The sequence below is a fragment of the Peromyscus leucopus genome, chromosome 17 (genome assembly GCF_004664715.2).
Source record: "Peromyscus leucopus breed LL Stock chromosome 17, UCI_PerLeu_2.1, whole genome shotgun sequence".
NCBI lineage: Eukaryota > Metazoa > Chordata > Mammalia > Rodentia > Cricetidae > Peromyscus > Peromyscus leucopus.
This window is the reverse complement of record NC_051077.1, coordinates 9,629,820-9,646,019: the sequence shown is the minus strand read 5'-3', so window position 1 is coordinate 9,646,019 and position 16,200 is coordinate 9,629,820. Positions and strand designations below refer to the sequence as shown.

The following is a 16,200-nucleotide window of genomic DNA, read 5'->3' as shown; positions in this document are numbered from 1 at the left end:
TCAGGATCATTAAAATCTGCAAAAGTAAAATGTAAGATATGAACTAAATGTTATCGGCTATATAGATGAAATAAAAGTATGGCTTTAGAAATGAATTGAAGGCCTGGAGAGATAGCTCAGAGGTTAAGAGCACTGGCTGTTCTTTCAGTGGTCCTGAGTTCAATTCCCAGCAACCACATGGTGGCTCACAACCATCTACAATGAGAGATCTGGTGCCCTCTTCTGGCCTGCAGGCTGAACACTCACTGTATACATAATAAATAAATAAATCTTTCAAAAAAGAAATGAATTCAAAGTAAGTTCCCAACATTGTGAGTGGTTTATGATTAGGCTTCCCATCCACAGAGCCATCACCTGAGGTTACAAGGGGCTATCATTTCTGCCAAAGCATTCTGCCTTACATACTTGAAAACATGTGAAAAGGTATCTGTAAAAAGGTATCTGTAGCTGGGCGGTGGTGGCGCACGCCTTTAATCCCAGCACTGGGGAGGCAGAGGCAGGCAGATCTTTGTGAGTTCCAGGCCAGCCTGGTCTACAGAGCGAGATCCAGGAAAGGCGCAAAGCTACACAGAGAGAAACCCTGTCTCAAAAAACCAAAAAAAAAAAAAAAAAAAAAAAAAAAAAGGTATCTGTAAAATGGGTTGGCTGATATGTCAATAAAAACCTATCCAAAACTAATGTTCCACAATGTCGTTTGCTGGAAAGTGCCACTCACGCAGCAGCATGATCTAGAAGGCCAACAATACTGCCGACCCAGGGAGCTATGCTTGTCAGCAGCAGCAGCATCTTCAGTACCTTGAAATGCACGACCAGACACGCTTCACCAGGGTCTAGCCTGGTGACTCCTCCTGATCCTCCTTTCCACGCACCCTGCCCCGACCCCCATATCTAGACACTAGAAAATGGAAAGACATCCACTGCTCATGGATTGGTAGAATTAACATTGTGAAAAATGACTATCTTACCAAAAGCTATTTATAGATTCAATGAAATTAAAATAAAAAACACTATCTCACTCTTCACTGAAATAGAAAAGGGAAGAAAAAAAACTATCCTAAAATTCATATGGAATCACAGAAGATCCCAGATAGCCAAAAATACTGAGTACAAAGAACAGTTCTGGAAAGATTACTATTCCAGTTCTCAATGTGTACTCCAGAGCCGTAGTAACAAAGACAATATGGTACTGACAGAAAAACAGACATGCAGACCAATGGAACAAAACTGAAGACCCAAACATGAGTACATATAACTTGAGCAATTTAATATTTGACAAAAATTTTAAAAATGCTAAGTTGGAGAAAAGAAACTATCTTCCAACAAATGGTGCTGGGAAACATGGATGTCCACATGCAGAAGAATGAAATTAGACCCTTATCTATCACCTAGCAAGAAAACTAATCAAATCCAAATCAAAGACCTCAATGTGAAACATGAAACGCTGCTTGAACACACAGGCAGTGCCCTAAATGATGCAGGTGGAGGGAAGGACTTTCTGAATAAACCTCCAATTTTTCAGGAATCAAGGTCAACAATGACAACTAAAAAGTTTCTGCACAGCCAAAGAATCAATCGGTCATGTGAACATGAAGCTACAGGATGGGAATCTTTGTTAGCTATACAGCTAAATATACATATATCCTCAATATATAGAGAGCTCAAAAAACAAAGAATCAAAAAAACAAAAACAAAACAAAAATCAAATGACCCATTCAAAAATGCACTTGGGATCTGAACAGAGTTCTCAGAAGAAAAAAAAATGTCTAAAAAAAAAAAAATCTCAAAAATGTTCATCATCCCTAGCAATTAGGGAAATGTAATCAAAACAACTTGGAGATCTCATCTTGCTCCAGTCAGAACAACAAAGATACCAAAAGAACTGACATTGAATGCTGGAGAGGATACGGGGAAAGGAACCCCCACTCACTGTTCACAGGATTGCAATTTGGTGCGGTCATTCCGGAAATGAGTGTGGAAAACCCTCAAAAAGCTAAAACAGCTGGGCCGTGGTGGCGCACGCCTTTAATCCCAGCACTCGGAGCAGAGGCAGGCGGATCTCTGTGAGTTGAGGCAGCCTGGTCTACCAAGTGAGTTCAGAAAGCACAAAGCTACACAGAGAAACCTGTCTCGAAAAACAAAAACAAAAACAAAAACAAAAACCAAAAGCTAAAACCAAACCTACCATATGGCCCGGCTGTACCACTCCTTGGCGCATGCCCAGAGGACTCCACATTCTCCTCCACAGACACTTGCTCAGCCATGTTCATTACTTCCCTATTCACAATAGATAGGAAGTGGAAACGAACTAAATGTCCTTCAAGCAGCGAACAGATAACGAAAATGTGGTACACATAGACTATGGAATACTATTTAGCTGTAAAGATAAATGAAATCACGAACTTTGCAGGGAAGTAGAGGCAAGTAGACAATACTTTATCGGTTGAGGTAACTCAAACTCAGAAAGACAAATGTATGTGAATGTTCTCTCATCTGAGGCCCTTATCTTCAGGTGCTGCAATGTGAGTACATATCCTGAGTAACTGCAGAAACCAGGAAAGTAAAAGAGACCAAAGTCGGGGGAGGAGCCATAGAGAAGGTGTTCGAATAGCCGGGTACAATTGATTTGAATGGGAAAATGGGACCAACAGAGGCGGGAGGATTTAATTAGGGAGGTAGAGGGAGATAAATAAAGAGAGGATGGTAAAATAACAGTAAGGATGTCTGAAAAGTCACACGGAGATTGTATTATGATCTTCCTACCTAAGCTTTCATATAATACGACTAAGTCTGTGTACACACACACACACACACACACACACACACACACACACACACACACACACAAATTTAAATGAAATCTTCCCTGACTGACTAACAATACTCCCCTCCAGAGCCATAACTATCTAACAAGAATCCCAACCCCAGGCATGAGAAGCCCTGTTTTGAGTTGTTGGTCAGGGCTGTCTAGTGGACCCCCAAACAGTCCAGGCTACTGTGGTTGTCCTTAGCTGTCTCTCAGAGGTGGGAGTTAAGTCCCTATTGCTGAAGACACCATAGACACCATGCATTTCAGACATACGATCTGGAGGGTCCAAGATGGTTCTGACTTTAAAGTCTCCTCCCTGAGAACTGGCTTTCAGGGTACCAGAGGGTGACATACTAAGAAGCAACCTATAGTCCTACCCAGCTATTGACACCTAAGAACCATAACAATGACCAGCAAGGAATGATAATTCTAAGGGAGGAGGGTTATCAATAGCTTTCAGTATCAATAGGCTATCAATATCAATAGTTCTTTCCCTCATGAGGGGTTCCTGAGTTTAAATATGGAATAACAGGCACACACATAAAAGACAAGTATGTGTGTGAAAATACATAGAGTAAGAGCAGGACCACATCATTTATTATGACCCAAGGATATTACATCAAACCTTACTACTTTATTAAGACTTTAAGAATGCACATAAAGTAGAAAAAATAACTTTAAGGAACCTACTGACCAACAGTGTGGTAAGAAATGTTTTTTGTGAATAAAGACTTTCAGACTTGGGGTTGGGGATTTAGCTCAGGGGCAGAGCGCTTGCCTATCAAGCACAAGGCCCTGGGTTCGATCCTCAGCTCCAGAAAAAAAAGACTTTTAGACCTTGTGCCAGGCAGTGGTGGTGCACACCTTTCATCCCAGCACTTGGGAGGCAGAGGCAGGTGGATCTCATGAGTTCGAGGCCAGCCTGGCCTACAGAGTGAGATCCAGGACAGCAAGGGCTACACAGAGAAACCTTGTCTTGTAAAAACAAACAAACAAACAAACAACAAATAGATTGTTAGGCCTCACCTCTTCCCAATTCCAGCCGCCTGTTCCTCAATAAACACAATCTGGGACAGAGGAATGGCCATGCAGCACTCCTAAGAGGAAACCAACGGAGAAAAGAGCTTACTGCACGTGTCAGAAGATCAAGTCCGGCAGCATGAGAACGCTGCTCCCTGTGAGGTCCTTAAAAACATCAACGCTGTATTCCTTAAATAAACTGCTCACCCGAGCCAGGGCCAGGAAGGCGCGTGCCTGGCAAGGGCGCTATCACAGCTACACTTCCAATCTCCTTAAGGAAAATTGAAATACAATTCTGTGCTGGCATTTTGGTGCATGGGAGAACATAAGGAGATTTTTAAAGGCAGGCAAAGGACTGGTAAGATGGGTCGATGGGTAAAGGCGTCTGCCCCAAAGCCTAAACCTGAGTTCAATCCCCAGGACTCATTGTAGAAGAGAGAAGTCTGCAAGCTATCCATCCGCTGGCCTCCACATGTGCAGGGTGGTATGCCCATACTCATGTACACACAAAATAAAACAATAAATAAAATGTAATTAAACCAGGAGGTGATACATCTCGAATCTCAGTGAATCTTATGAATCTGAGACAGAAGGATAAGGAGTTTAAGACCAGCCTGAGCTATACAGTGAGACCCTGTCTCAAAAAATAAAATTAAATGGGGCTGCAGAGATGGCTCAGCAGTTGAGAGCATCTGTGGCTTCTGCAGAAGAGCAGGGTTCAGTTCCCAGCACCTCTCTTGCTCTGTAGACCAGGCTAGCCTCGCACTCACAGAGATCCGAGTGCTGGGATTAAAAGGTGTGTGCCACCACCGCCCGGCCCACATCTGCACATAATTTTAAAATAATTATACATTACTAGTAGACTAAAGAATGCAGCATCAAAAGAGGCAATATCACCCGTAAGAGGGGGAAAAAAGGGTTCTTAAAGAACAAAAAGTCAGATATTGCAACGGATAGCACTCTTCCCAAGGATACATTACAGTTTACAGTTCATCTTGGCATTAAAAGTTCATGGTGAGGGGCTAGAGAGATGGCTTAGAGGTTAAGAGCACTGGCTGCTCTTCCAGACAACCCAAGTTCAATTCCCAGCACCCAGATGGTGGCTCACAACCAGTTCCAGGAGACAGGAGCCCTCTTCTGACCTCCATGGGTACTGCACATACATGGAACACAGATACATGTAGTCAAAACACCCATGACACATAAAATAAAAAAAAATAATTTTTGAAAGAAGTTCTTAGTGACTGGGAGCATAGTGAAGATGTGAAAACATGTGCTTGGTGCTCCCAGCCTGAGGCCTGTCTTCTGCACCAAACTCAGTCAGGACAACCTCTCGGCTGGATGGTGAGTGATTAGGAAAATAAGAATATATATACAGACTAGATAGCTTATCCTGTTGACAACTGTAACTTTCAAGTTAAAACTCTTTGGAATAAAGATATCAGCTCATACACACATCTCATTCCATCTAGAAACTATAAAATCGGGGTGCAGAGTCTTTGCCTAAGTGATATAGGGCAAGGCCTTTCTCAGCAGCCAGCCTAGTCCCTGCAGCAGACTGCTCCTGCTTCCCCACAGGGCAGACTGCCATGCTGTAGGAGTGACTGACTGGTATTCGAAAGCATAAGAATTAAGCATCCCAGCACTGGGGAAGCAGAGGTAGGTAGATATCTTTGAGTTTGAGGCCAACCTGGTCTGTATAACAAGTTCGAGGTCAGCCTAGGCTAGAGAGTAAAACCCTGTCTCAAAACAAAACAAAAACTAACAAGAGAAAGCAAACAAAATCTTGCATGGGGGAGCTGAGGGTGTGATTCAGTGAGAAAGCACACACTCGGCACAGTCAAGGCCCTCGGTCCCAATTCACACTCCCAATTCACACAACTAATTAAACAACACCCAGAATTAGATGCTAAAAGCTGAGGTCTCTTACATTGTTTTTCTGGTCTCTCCAAATCAGCCGGTGCGTACTAAGAAGAAGAGTCCCAGCATCAAACTTTATCTAAAATGACAAGAGTGTACAAGATGTCAATATCACTCCATGTGATCCTGATTTTCTTACCCAGTAAACGTACAATATGAAATTACGGAACACTTTAGAACGAGGTTTATCACAGGTTAAAAAGAAGCAAAGCTATATACCTTATTAATATATATATATATATATATGTGTGTGTGTGTGTGTGTGTGTGTGTGTGTGTGTATACACACACACACATAACACACACACACAGCCATTATAGAACTATGGAGAAATTGAAATGACCTACATGTAGTATCGGACAGTTAAATAAAATGTATCTACAGCACAGCACACATGCCAAAGTTAGAAGAACAATGAGGCAGGACAACACATGTTATCATGGAATGCTAAGGCAGAGCTGATGGGGAAAAAAAGGAATTTGCAATGCATTACATAGAATGAAATTCTCCAACAAAATGTGCTTTACATGTGTGGGTATCTGCATCTCTCTCTAAGGACCAAAAAGGAGGTCTCCATCAGGGTACCGGAAGCACTCATTTATCCTGGGAAAAGGGTGAGGAAATGGGGGGGAGGGAGAGAAAGAAGCAAGGACTCCTTTCTTTTTTTTTATCTTTTTTCTTTTTTTTTTTTTTTTTTTTTTTTTGTTTTGATTTTTCGAGACAGGGTTTCTCTTGTGTAGCTTTGTGCCTTTCCTGGAACTCACTTGGTAGCCCAGGCTGGCCTCGAACTCACAGAGATCCACCTGCCTCTGCCTCCCGAGTGCTGGGATTAAAGGCGTGCGCCACCACCGCCCAGCCAGGACTCCTTTCTTAAAGGATTTATTTTAATGTGAGTATGTGTCTGTGTGAGTGTGTGCATGTGACTGCCAGTGTCACCGAGGCCGGAGGACAGTGCTGACTCTCTTGGAGCTGGAGTTAGGCGGTCGTGAGCCTAACTAGGAGCCAACAGGTGGTCTGGAAGATCAGTGTGTGCTCTCAACGGCTGAGCCATCTCTCCATTAGCCCCAGACCACCCATCTGCTTCTTGCTGAGAACTGAAACCCAGGTCCTCAATATGATGGTGTTTTGAGTTAGAGCCAAGTGCTTCTGCTTGGATACGGTCATGAAATGGGGACCCAATGATGGATCAGAGTCATTGTATGAACAACAGATGCAAGCTGTCTCTGCAGGCACGAACCCAGGAAAGGTGCACCGAGGTGCACGCAGTGAGATGGTGGTGTCTGCAAGGCAAGAAGAGGAACCTCAAAGCCTCTAATCTCCCAGCATCAGATCCAGGCCACTCGCACCTCAGGACTGTGAGAAAGAGGCCTCTGCTGATGCCATCAAGTCTGTACAGCACTATTTAACAGCCCCATTCTGCACTCCAGAATTTGGAACTGTTGTTTAAAACTCTAGTATGTGCTGGAGATGACCTCAGTCGGTAAACTGCCTGTCTATCATCCATGAAACTGGGGGGTGGGGGTAGGGGGTGGGGTTCCCAGCACCACAAAAACTGGTATGACTGCATTTGCCCGTAAACCCATCACTCTGGAGGTAGAAACAGAAGGTTTGAGGGCAGCTTGGGTTATGTAAGAGCCTGTTCCCTCCACTTCCCCTCAAAAACAAAAAATAAAAATACTATTGTATAATAGTATGAAAAAGATGGCATTTCTGTCTGTATGATGAAGTTTTAATTTCATAGATTATTATTCCCGGAAATTAGACAGTAAACCAATTTAGAGTTAGGATCCTAGGGATTAATAAATCAAATCCCTTCAATGCTGTTAAAATAACTATACATATATATGTATACACATATATGTGTAGACACACACAAACACACATGACGTTTCTATTTCTCTAAACACTAGAGAGCTAGGGAACAGAATTTGCCATAAAATAAGACTTGTTTGAATCATTTCCAGTTATCTCTAAAGTTACAAGGCTGGACCCATTTTCAAGGCTATCTCACACCACACACTTACGAAGAAAGATTTTAGTAAGAATTCAGTTTATTGCAAATAATGCCAGAATTCTCCTGAGTTTAAAATTATATGGCTAAGGATTTTTGTTTTAAGCCAGACAAAATCATAGCATGGATGGGGTGGGGATCATGAAGCCCCAGCTTCATCATCTCCTAGCTGAAGAGAGGCTCCTGGCAGAGGGCGAGTCAGTTTTGTTTAAGGATCAGGCCCAGAAGAGGTTACCCATGCTCCAGTAGAGGGCCCCACAATCATACACATCCTGGCGGCACTGAGTGGACTCAGTGGATTTAAAACACAAGTACAGGAAGTTAGGAGGAAAAAGTGATAGTGGGTAGAAGGAAGGGAATGACGGAGTGAATCTGATCAAAATACATTATATGAATGTAAGAAATTCTCAAACAGGAAAAAATTCTTATTAAATAAGTAACCAATAGGAGCACTATTAAATATCAATCTATAAAACCTCCGTTTATATTTATTGTGCATATCTATGAGAATATGTCCCTGCCATGACACACATACAAGAGACAGGACAGCTTCCAGGAGTCGCTTCTCCCAGTACCTGAGACCGGATCAAATTCAGATGAAGGCTGCCAGGTGCCTCCCCCTAATAAGCTACTTTGCCAGCCTGTACCATTCTTTTTTTTTTTTTTCTTGTATCATTCTTTGTTTTTTTGTTTGTTTGTTTGTTTTGTTTTGTTTTTGTTTTTGTTTTTTGTTTTTCGAGACAGGGTTTCTCTGTGTAGCTTTGCGCCTTTCCTGGAACTCACTTTGGAGACCAGGCTGGCCTCGAACTCACAGAGATCCGCCTGCCTCTGCCTCCCGAGTGCTGGGATTAAAGGCGTGTGCCACCCCCCCCCCCCAGCGTCCTTGTATCATTCTTAAACAGAAGTTAAAATCATGTATTCTGTTAATAGCACTATAAGGTATCCATGCTATTTTATTACATTAAAAAGTAAATTTTTCACATATCATGCTTATAGCAAACCTATGCAAGTTATTACTTCTGGGCAGTGGTGTACTGATTATTTCAAGTTTCTTTCTTTCTTTCTCTCTTTCTTTCTTTCTTTCTTTCTTTCTTTTCTTATGTGTACTTAACCAATATTATTAGTTTGAAAAAAAATCAAAGAAACCTGACACTGGCATACGTAACTTCATGTAACTCTGAAATATATATACTTTTTAATGTTAAATCAAGCATACACAGGAACATGCTTTTTATTTATTTATTTAGTTTTAGTTTTTTGACACAGGTTTCTCTGTGTAGCCCTGACTGTCTTGAACTTGATCTATAGACCAGGCTGGCCTTAAACTCAGAGATCCACCTTCCTCTGCCCCCTGTACTGGAATTAAAGGCGTGTGCCACCACTACCTGGTGGCACATGCCTTTTAAAAGCCAACAAAGGGGCTGGAGAGATGGCTCAGAGGTTAAGAGCACTGGTTGTTCTTCCAGAGGTCCTGAGTTCCCAGCACCCACATGATGGCTCATAACCATCTGTAATGAGATCCAGTGCCCTCTTCTGGCATGCAGGCAGAACACTGTATACATAATAACTAAATAAATCTTAAAAAAAATAAAATAAAAAATAAAAAAATAAAAGCCTACATATAACAGATTACCAACATTTTGGACACACATTTTAAAACATTTTTCCTAAGAATAAGATCTACCAGTATTGCTAATAAGAGGTTAGTGATGAATAATGGTATTACTGCTGAGCGATGTGCTGAAGCATCAGTTTAAATGCACTCTGTGAAAGATATTTGTCCTAGGTTTCTGTTGTCGTGATACTTAATCAATATTATTAGTTTGAAAAAAAATTAAAGAAACCTGCCACTGGCATACGTAACTTCATGTAACTCTGAAATATATATACTTTTTAATGTTAAATCAAGCATACACAGGAACATGCTTTTTATTTACTTATTTAATTAGTTATTGACCAAAAGCAATTTGGGGTGAAAAGAGTTTTATTTCAGCTTACAGTTTATAATCCATCAGGACAGGAAGTCAGGGCAGGAACTGAAGCAAAGACCATGGAGGAACACTGCCCATTGGCTTGCTCCCCGTGGGTCTCTGAACTTGCTGTTTTAGACATCCCAGGATCACCTGTCCAAGGGCAGCATTGTCCACAATGGGCTGGGCCCTCCCACATCAATCATCATTAATTCAGAAAATGCCTCATGGACTTGACCACAGAAAAGTCTGATAGAGGTCTTTTCTCAATCGAAGTTCCCTCTTCCCAAATGACCCAGATGATGTCGGGTTGATAAAAAACCTATACAGTGCACTATTCCACCAGAATACTTGGACTTATCAGAGGAAAGACTTACAAGTTCTGTGTTTTCCTCTGAGTTAGAAGTAAAAGGCTGGGTGTGACGGCACATTTGCCTTTAACCCCAGCACTGGGAGACAGAGGCAGGCACATCCCTGTGAGTTCGAGGCCAGCCTGATCTACATAGCAAGTTCCAGGTCAGCCAGAGCTACACAGAGAGGTCCTATCTCAAAAAGGGGAGGAAGGGGACTGGAGAGATGGCTCAGCAGTCAAGAGCACTGGCTTTCTCTTCTAGAGGACCCAGCACCCACAGATCCAGGGAATCTGACACCTCTGGCCTAGGCTGACACCTGCCCTTATGTGCACACACCCACACGTAGACACATGTACACCTACACACAATTAAAAATAAGAAAAATGTTACAATGAAAAGTAGAGTTCAAGTACTCCTAGTGTGTAATTCAACCTAACTTTAAGTGTCTTGGCTAGTCTGATTTACACAAAACCAAGCAACTGAGTTAATGATATTTTAAGAATCTCTTTTTGCTAGTAAAAATTCCCGTTTTCAAAGCAAATCCTTCGTTAGCTTGGAAGTGCACGATGTTCCCTTAGACCGGACAAGTTCTTGTTTTATCTTGTTGAAATCAAAGTTTAGGATATATATTTAAAGCTCATCATGTCATTTATGTCCCACTGCCATGCCGATGAGCAGGAGGAAATGTGAAAGGTTGTTGCTCTAGGGAAGAAACTGTGTGATAGTTCCCTCCGTTCTCCCGTGGAGTCTTCTCAACCTGACAGACAAGTCAGACTGGTTTGCATTTACTACTCAAAACCAGAATAATCTGAGCTACTTAAAAAGTAAACCAAACTTTTTTTTAAGCAGTTGCGGAAAAGATCTTGGCTCAAAAGCAAGAGTAGCACAGTCCACAAAAATACCCTAAGAAACTCTGGGGACCTGGGTCAAACGTCGCATGCACCTCCAACATCTGTAAGCACTGACCAGGAAAAAGCGTATCGAAGTACAGAGCGAGGCGTCATTTCCATAGCAGCGAGGAAGCAGAGGTTTTCAATTGAAAACTTGAAAGTAAAAGTGTTTGTGGGAACGCAAGCTCTTTTCCTCCGTTTCCAGGTCGTACATTTCATTCAGAACGGGATGGCTGGTAGTTTCCAGTATGTACGAATGACTTACTTCCATTCGGGATTTCTCTTATCAATGTGCAAGCCCATCTTCTTAAGATTTCAGCTTGCATTCCAAGGCAAGGGCTTTAACTGCATGACTCCATAAAACAAACGAAGCGTCAAGCCCACTTCCTAAAGCAATCACAAAGCAAACCGAAAAACCAACCCCGAGGGGCTGGACCCCGCTGCCTCCTTCGGAGATCCTTTAGGGCGAGCGACCGACCGACGGCGGCTCAGCCCAGAACAAACCCATCACCCGTCCAGCAGGAGGGTGGGGACGGCGTTCCGGTGGCGCGCTCCCGACAAGGCGGAACTGGACTGTCCCGGGCTCCGGCCACCCTCCCCCTCCCCGAGACCTCCGGTCCCCCGCGCCGGGCTCTGCCGCCGTCCACCGTGCACCGCGGGCCGCGAGGCCGAGGCCGGGAGCCCGGGGCCCCAGGGCGAGCCAGGCCGGGCCCAGCATGAGGGCCCGCGGGGCGGGTCGGCCTCCGCCCTACCTTCTCCTCGCCGTCGTAGACGCGCACCCCGCGCTGCTGGATCACCAGCGTCTCGTTGATCTCCAGAAGGCCGCTGGTCCACACGAAGCGGTCCATGGCCGCGGCCCGGGCGAGCCTCCGCCGCTCGCCGGTGCTCCCAGCCTGCGAGCGGCGCCCCCTGGTGGCCGGCGGGGGTGGGGCGGCCGGGAGGGAGCGGTCTTCCCTCCCCAACCCGACCCCCGGCCTCCGACAGACGGTGTGAGGGAGCGCCCCCTGGCGGCGGCTACTCGTGTGCACATTTGTTTCCTTGTTGATAAAAGGTTGTAAATAATGATTTGTTTTTGTTTTTCAAAAAAAGTGTTGTTTTTTAATACATCTGTAATCAGTATATTAGGTGATACCCTCTGCTCCTCTCTCGGATTTTTGTTTTAGACTAATTTTTTTTTACAACATTGTATTTATTTTATGAGTGGGTGGGTGGGGCACATGTAAGGAAGTGCTTGGAAGAGACCGAGGACACCTGATGAGACCTGGTCCTCTCCTTCCACCTTGTGGATGCTGGGGATCAAACTCAGGTTATGAGGCTTGGCAGCAGGCACCTTCACCGGTTGCCACCCCTTTTTATAAAAATGTGCATTCGTCTAGATTAATGGAGGTGACATGGAAAAACCGACCCCAAGCAGATTGTCATTTAATAAGGACAATGAAGGACATCAGTCCCTCCTAGAGACTGGAGACTGAACACAAAGTGCAAGGGGGCTTTTATAGGGCTGAAAAGGGAAATATCGGGGGGTGGGGAGGTGGAAGAGTCCATCTGCCGGACAGTTCCCCAGCTGTCTCAAAGTGATAGATACCAAAAGAGGTTGGCGTGCTGATCTTATGGGAGGCTTCCTCCATCCTGAGAGCCACAGGTGTTATATTAGTCAAGTCAACTTTCCTGCCTGGAATTTCTCGGCCCACCTGAGGCTTTTAGATCCTTTACCTTCAATGTGTATGGATGTTTTGCCTATGTGTAGGTCTGTGCACAGATCCATGCCTGTTGCCCAGGTAGAGCAAAAGGCTTTAATTATTATTTTGTACAATGTAAATTTTTCTTTTTCTTTTTTCTTTTCTTTTTCTTTTTTTTTTTTTTTTTTTTTTTTACATAGTTTGTTCTTCAAACAGGGTCTAGTAGTACACACCTGTAATACTAACACTTGGGGAACAGGAGGAAGAGGAGTGTTCTGGGTCAACCTGGGCTACATAGTGAGACCCTAAAAACAAACAACAAAATGCCACACGTGAAAAAGAAAGAAAGGATGGAAAAAAGAGGAAGGGAGGGAGGGAGGAAGGGAGGGGAAGGAGAGAAGCAGAGAGGAAAAAGAGAAGGAGAAATATGGTTTGTTTTGGGTTTTTTTTTTTTTCTACTTAAGTATTTGGAGCTAGAAAGATGGCTCAGTGGTTAAGAGCACTGGCTGCTCTTCCAAAGAACCCAGGTTCAACTCCCAGTACCCACATGGCAGCTCACAACTATGTGTAACTCCATTTCCAGGGGATTCAAAGCCCTCTTCTGGCCTTTGGGGACACCAAATATACATTTGATGCAACAGATATACATGCAGGTAAAGTGCCCACACAAAGCTGGGCATGGTGGCGCACACGTTTAATCCCAGCACTTGGGAGGCAGAGCCAAGCTGATCTCTGTGAGTTCGAGGCCAGCCTGGTCTACAGATAAAATGTATTTTTTAAAAGAAATCTTTACCAAACAGCGTTTTCTTCCCCTGCATTTTCTTCTGTTTTGCAGTTTTCTTTTTTATATTAGGTGTGTGTTTCATCTTGAGGCTGTTGGGCTTTGTTTCGTATAAAGTTGAGGTAAAGATCAACGGTAGCATTTTTCAGGTGGAAATTCAGTTACCACGACTGTTTGTTGAACAGTTGTTTTTGTAAACTGTTGTTTCTGAAATCTGTTGCATTCCATTGTTTGTCTTTATGTCACGTTGTCTTGATGATCATGGTTTTTTAACTCTTAGAAACAGATACTATCCCTGTTCCAACTTGGTGCTATTTCACAGTTATCCTGCTTACTCTAGATCCTTTATATTTCTTATTAATCTTTAGAATAACAATACAGGGTCTCCTGATCCAGGAGCATATTCTAGTGGTTTATTTAGTTCCTATAATTTCTCTCTGCTGTACTGTTACACTGAATGTTTTATCCAGAGCCTCCTACTTTCTGAATTCAGTGAGATTTCATTCACTACCAACCTTGCCAGGTCTCTGTCGTGTTATCTCTGCGGTTCACAATCTCTCTCTTTAGCCTTTCTTTCCCAAACTGTCCCTAGGACTGACCCGCCCTGTTCTCCCACAAGCACATAACTTGGTTCATGTACCCACCGGAGAAGCCGATCAATAACAATCATAGTCTACAGTTTATAGTCTGCTGTGTTAACAATGGCCTGTTTTGAAAGACGTTTTCTTTGACCTTTTAGAAAAGGATCGTTCTTACCTCCCAACACTGTGGAGTGGTTGTATGTGTGTGTTTAAAAATAAGCGGTGCTTTGTGTAAGGTTGAGACCTTCCCAGGTTTTCCCCCACCCACTTGGGCATGTCCAAAAGAGAGTAAGGAGGGGTACATGAGAGAGTTTGGAGGGGGGAAAGGGAAGGGAGAATGATGTGATTTTTTTTCCTTTTTTCTTTTTTTGTTTTCCGAGACAGGGTTTCTCTGTGTAGCTTTGCGCCTTTCCTGGAACTCACTTTGGAGACCAGGCTGGCCTCGAACTCACAGAGATCCGCCTGCTTCTGCCTCCCGAGTGCTGGGATTAAAGGCGTGCACCACCACCGCCCGGCCGAGTGATGTGATTTGGTTAACAATCTCAAAAAAGAAGCTGTTCTTGCTGGGCGGCAGAGCTAGGTGGATCTCTGTGAGTTCGAGGCCAGCCTGGTCTACAGAATGAGATCCAGGACAGGCACCAAAACAACACAGAGAAACCCTGTCTTGAAAAACCAAAAACAACAACAACAACAACAACAACAAAAAAAAAAACCTCTTCTTGGAGTGGAGTGGGTACATCTGGAAATTAGGGAGAAATTGTCACGTTGAAAAATATAGTAGTCTCAAAGGTTTTCCTACTGTCTTGGTATACTGAAATCTCCATGGTTTATCTTTATTTATTTATTTTTTTTATTTCTTTGAGGCAGGAGTTTTGGAGCCTGTCCTAGATCTCGCTCTGTAGACCAGGCTGGCCTTGAACTCACAGAGATCTGCCTGGCTCTGCCTCCCGCGTGCTGGGATTAAAGGCGTGCATAACCACCACCCGACATGTTTTGTCTTTTGTTCTGAGTTTGTTTTAACTACAGATACTTAAAAGCAAGCAATCAAACAAACAAACCAGGGCTGGGAGCAGACCTCCTTGAGCCGGTGTCTCTGCTGCTTCGCCCCGGCCCACTCCACAGAAGGCGCACGACCCTGTCCAGCATGGAGAAACACTTGTTCAGCCTGAAGTTCGCGGCCAAAGAACTGAACAGGAGTGCCAGAAAATGCGACAAGGAGGAAAAGGCCGAAAAGGCCAAAATTAAAAAGGCCATTCAGAAGGGCAACATGGAAGTTGCGAGGATACACGCCGAAAACGCCATCCGCCAGAAGACCCAAGCGGTGAATTTCTTGAGAATGAGTGCGCGGGTGGATGCGGTGGCCGCCCGAGTCCAGACCGCGGTGACCATGGGCAAAGTGACCAAGTCCATGGCCGGTGTGGTTAAGTCCACGGATGCGGCGCTGAAGACCATGGATCTGGAGAAGATCGCTGCTTTGATGGACAAATTCGAGCACCAGTTTGAGACCCTGGACGTCCAGACGCAGCAAATGGAAGACACGATGAGCAGGACGACGACGCTGAGCACTCCCCAGAACCAGGTGGATACGCTGCTCCAGGAAATGGCAGATGAGGCGGGCCTTGACCTTGGCATGCAGCTGCCTCAGGGCCAGACGGGTTCCCTGGGACGGAGCGTGGCTTCGGCTGAGCAGGATGAACTGTCCCAGAGACTGGCCCGCCTTCGGGATCAAGTCTGACTGAAGAAGCTGTCCGAAGTTTACTTTTGACGCGCTCTCTTGTGTTTTAGAATTGTGCTAGAATACTGATCACTCTTCTTTCTAAAAACCTTTGGGTTTACAGCTCTCTCCAGATAGGATAAGGAATTCCAGCTTTCCTCCACCTTTAACTGGATTTTAAAGTTTTTTATAGCTTATGATGATGTGTATTTTTTTTATAGCTGCCTTGTAATGAACCGGTTAATTTGCTGTACGTGAATCTAGAAAAATCGGCAGAACTCTAGTCCTCATGTATTCCGTTTTCACCTAGAATCATCAGATTGAAGTTTATTTTTAGTGTGGTTGATGATACATAGACTGACAAGTGGTACAAAAAAATTAAATGAGGAGGAATGGGTACTTTATTTGCAAATTTGTAAACACTTTGTTCAACTTATTCGGTGGGAAATACTCTTTCTGTATATCATTTGGTTTT

The 16,200-nt window shown here is 43.9% G+C and overlaps 2 protein-coding genes across 2 annotated transcripts in view; one reads left to right on the top strand and one right to left on the bottom strand.

The window, feature by feature from the left end:
* Positions 1-11,880, bottom strand: part of Vps36 (vacuolar protein sorting 36 homolog) — a 28,162-nt gene extending 16,282 nt beyond the window's left edge. The window contains exons 1-3 of the mRNA XM_028860930.2: positions 11,723-11,880; positions 5,757-5,825; positions 3,833-3,903 (exon numbers count right to left, since the gene is read on the bottom strand). Coding sequence (XP_028716763.1) covers positions 3,833-3,903; positions 5,757-5,825; positions 11,723-11,818 — 236 coding nt within the window. The 5' untranslated portion in view covers positions 11,819-11,880. The remainder of the gene's footprint in view (positions 1-3,832; positions 3,904-5,756; positions 5,826-11,722) is intronic.
* Positions 11,881-15,137: 3,257 nt separating this feature from the next.
* On the top strand, positions 15,138-15,746 carry LOC114686275 (charged multivesicular body protein 1b-like). Its single transcript, XM_028860947.2, has one exon. The coding sequence runs from the start codon at positions 15,156-15,158 to the stop codon at positions 15,744-15,746; it is 591 nt and encodes a 196-aa protein (XP_028716780.1). The 5' UTR covers positions 15,138-15,155.
* Positions 15,747-16,200: the final 454 nt, after the last annotated feature.